The 3223-nt window shown below is 37.9% G+C and overlaps 1 protein-coding gene across 1 annotated transcript; it reads right to left on the bottom strand.

Moving 5' to 3' along the window:
• Nucleotides 1-198: 198 nt before the first annotated feature.
• LOC113758503 (uncharacterized WD repeat-containing protein C17D11.16-like) lies at nucleotides 199-2716 on the bottom strand (the record flags this gene model as incomplete). Its single annotated transcript, XM_027301324.1, has 6 exons — nucleotides 2246-2716; nucleotides 1800-1934; nucleotides 1152-1348; nucleotides 756-835; nucleotides 558-653; nucleotides 199-452 (listed from the first exon to the last, which is right to left on the bottom strand). Coding segments are annotated over exons 2-6 (746 nt in total), but the record flags the coding sequence as incomplete, so codon positions are not given.
• Between the last annotated feature and the right edge of the window lie 507 nt (nucleotides 2717-3223).

Here is a 3223-nt window from a genome sequence, read left to right as displayed (position 1 = left end):
CAAGCTCTGAGATTCATAACTACATGTTCCCTTATTATTTTAAAATGATGGAAATTTCATGGCATTCACATGGTCTCAGACATTAAGATATAAAAGCTAAAGAAGTCAATAAGCAAGTACAATGATCAAAATCTGCAACCCTCATGGAACCAGTAGCATAATCTTTCCCATGAGTAGTTTTAATTGAGACACAGTAACCTCTGACCCAAAAGAATGAACTGAAGAGCATAAACATCCTCACCACTTCTGTGATTCCCACCCCCTAAAAAAGAAAAAGAAAAGAAGCCATAAGAATTATATGCACATTCTACACTTAATAAAATCATACCTTTTTCTCCTTCCTTGAGAGGGCAATCAAGCCATGCCAAACAGAGGGGAAATGCAGGAATAACAATATCATGGTGAACATACATGTTTGAATCACCTTCTTCTGAGCCCTCCAATATCCATACCTGGCCAAAAAAAAATATTAACCTCAACTCAGAGGCTTTCCCACCCTACTCTTTTCCTTTATTTTTATTTTTTTTTGGAGCCTTATCAAACTAACTATTACGTGCCTCCAGATGGCTGACATCATCCTCATTCCGTGCACAAATTATGACAGAATCCTCTGGACTAATGGTCGTATCGTCAAGATCTACAGAATCCTCATCCTTATAACAAGCATATAAGCAAACAAATAAGAAATATAACAGCCACCTACCATTAACAGCAATGAAATAATAAAAAGTGAACACTATCATAAGAAAACATACATCCTTGTCTTTCAGATAAGGGTCCATCTCATTACTTGGGTAATATAAAGTCCGAAGTCCCTCACCAAACAGCTCAAACCCTAGTTAAAAGAAATAAAACAGATTCACGTGATGGTCAAATAAGAAGACAAATGTTGAATGGGAACTGTGTCTATCAATAACATATTCTATGCATGGCAAATAAGGCTGCCACTTGCCACCACAAATAAGCAAGTTTTGCAGCAGATAAAGGCCAAAAGTTATATCGCCATGCCTATAGTAGCTTATATATGAAGCAGATAAATGAAAGTGATATTGTAAGATGTATGTAGATCAAACTCATTTGGAGATGCGGAAAATATGAAAAGATGACAAACAGAAAACAGTACTTGAGACAATTCTCCAGTATGGAGTTACCATCATCTTCTTCATCATAATTATCCATGTCTAATTCCTTCAGGGCATCTGCTATGCTGTCAGTTTCTGGATGTGTGCCCTTTGAACCTTTGCCTAACGCATCGGCAGCAGCAAGTGCTTGCGCAACTTCAGCGTCTTGCTTGGATTGATCAAGATCCATACCCTCGTCATCATCATTATCATCTCCAACCTCTTCTCTGAAAACAAAAGAATGAAACACCAAAGAGGACGGAAAGCTCAACCGAACTATACTGTTGAAAAAAAATTTTGGTTATAAAATGTGATTTTAATCTCTCTATTACCTAACTATAGACTGTATGGATCTAAACGCAAATGCATGAGGTTTGACATTTTACCATAGCTTTCTTGTATAGCTGTATCAGTAACGAAAATGCAGATGAAACCGGCATTGTTAGAGCAAAAGGAAAAGGTAACAGAGTTGTGTTTTGTTATTAGGTGAATCAAGGAATTAGCAACTCAGACAGTGGAAATGTTATATATAGCCACTAAACTTCCATAACTGGCTACCACTTCAACTATTCTATCCACAATCTCACCAAGGAAAATCTTATTTAAGCAATGAATCCCGTAGCGAGACGAACAAAAAGGTATTTAGCACCCAAAAAAAAAAGAAAGAAAAGAACTCACCGATTGTCGAGAAGATCGTTCTTCAAAATCTCCTCAATCTCTTCTTTTGAAGGCGGCTCAGCAGCAACAGGTACTGGCTTTGAGGCACCTTTCGGAACCCATGAAATAGCTGATATCATTCTTTATACTTGTGTCCTATCAACAAATAAGGACCAAAACCAAATTAGTCCTACCAAAAATAAGTGTGTATAAAAGGCCACATAAATTCGTGGTTCAAAAACTCGGCCGAGTCTTGAGTCCGAGTTCGAGTCGTCACCGGAGCTTCAGCTTCCATTCCGCGACCTGTCGGCCATGTCCTGGAGACGAACTCCGGGACTCAAAAGAGCAGCCGAGTCTACCGAGTCAACCCGTAATGACTCATCATATATCCATGCACAGAGGCTTTCACCATGACTTTCAAGAGACTTTTAAGGTATAAACAAACTAAACAAAAAAAAAACACTTACCCCTATCCAATTTACGAGAAATTGCACAGAAAGACAGCAATAAACAAATCAATCTTTAATCCGAAATTCTCTCTTTGAAGACTCTTCACTAAACAGCAGCAAGTGGGCGGCAGATATTCAAGAGAAGGAGAAGGAAAAATAAAAGCGCGAAGAAGACGAGAAGGCTTTCAGTATCATAGGCACGGGTGGGTGGGGGTCATCAAAATTGGAGAGGGAGGGAAGAAGAATGGAAGGCAGACTCGAGGGAGGAGATGGTTACGGTGGTCAAACTGTCAAAGCTACCCGGTCCTTTGGTTGCTTTGAGCGGATATTCCCAATCTGGTCTGATAATTTCAGAAACCTGCTCTGAGCCGGAAGCGATTTCGGCGGTAGATGGTGGTGGGAAAGACTGAGCCGGAGGCGCCAAATAAATTCAGGTAGGGTTTTAGGACACTGCAAAAGCAAAGAGCTTTCACGGTTTCACCACTGTCACCCAAAATTAGGAAAAAAAATTAAAACAAAAAGGAAAAAGAAAAAGAAAAGGGGAAAAAGAAGTAGGGAAAATGGCTAATTCAGTCCTTTCAACTTTTTTCCTTAAGTCAATTTTATCCTCAATCTTTTAGTTGGATGCTTTTAGTCCCTTAACTTAAATTTAGTAGCTAAATTTCATCCTTTTACGATGACGCCACCAATTTGTTTAATTTCGGCACAAAGATGACCACTAAGTTAGGGGCAACATAGGAATTACAAGTCAAAGTCATTCTTAAAGCAAAATAAAAGCTTTTCTATTAATAGGGACAATGTTGCAATTGTGAAAATTTTATCATCTTCTACAACGAGGTTTTCTATTACTGTGTTCAAAATTAGTTTATTTATTCAATATCACAACTCGAAAATTACCCCAAACAAAAATTTTCTTCAATCATAGTCTCAATAATATTTCTTTTTCTTCAATTATTTGACTGCGTCATTCATACTTTTTTTTAATGAAATTTATGT

The sequence above is a fragment of the Coffea eugenioides genome, unplaced genomic scaffold (assembly GCF_003713205.1).
Source record: "Coffea eugenioides isolate CCC68of unplaced genomic scaffold, Ceug_1.0 ScVebR1_537;HRSCAF=1231, whole genome shotgun sequence".
NCBI classification, from domain to species: Eukaryota; Viridiplantae; Streptophyta; class Magnoliopsida; order Gentianales; family Rubiaceae; genus Coffea; species Coffea eugenioides.
This window is presented reverse-complemented; position numbering and strand designations above follow the sequence as displayed.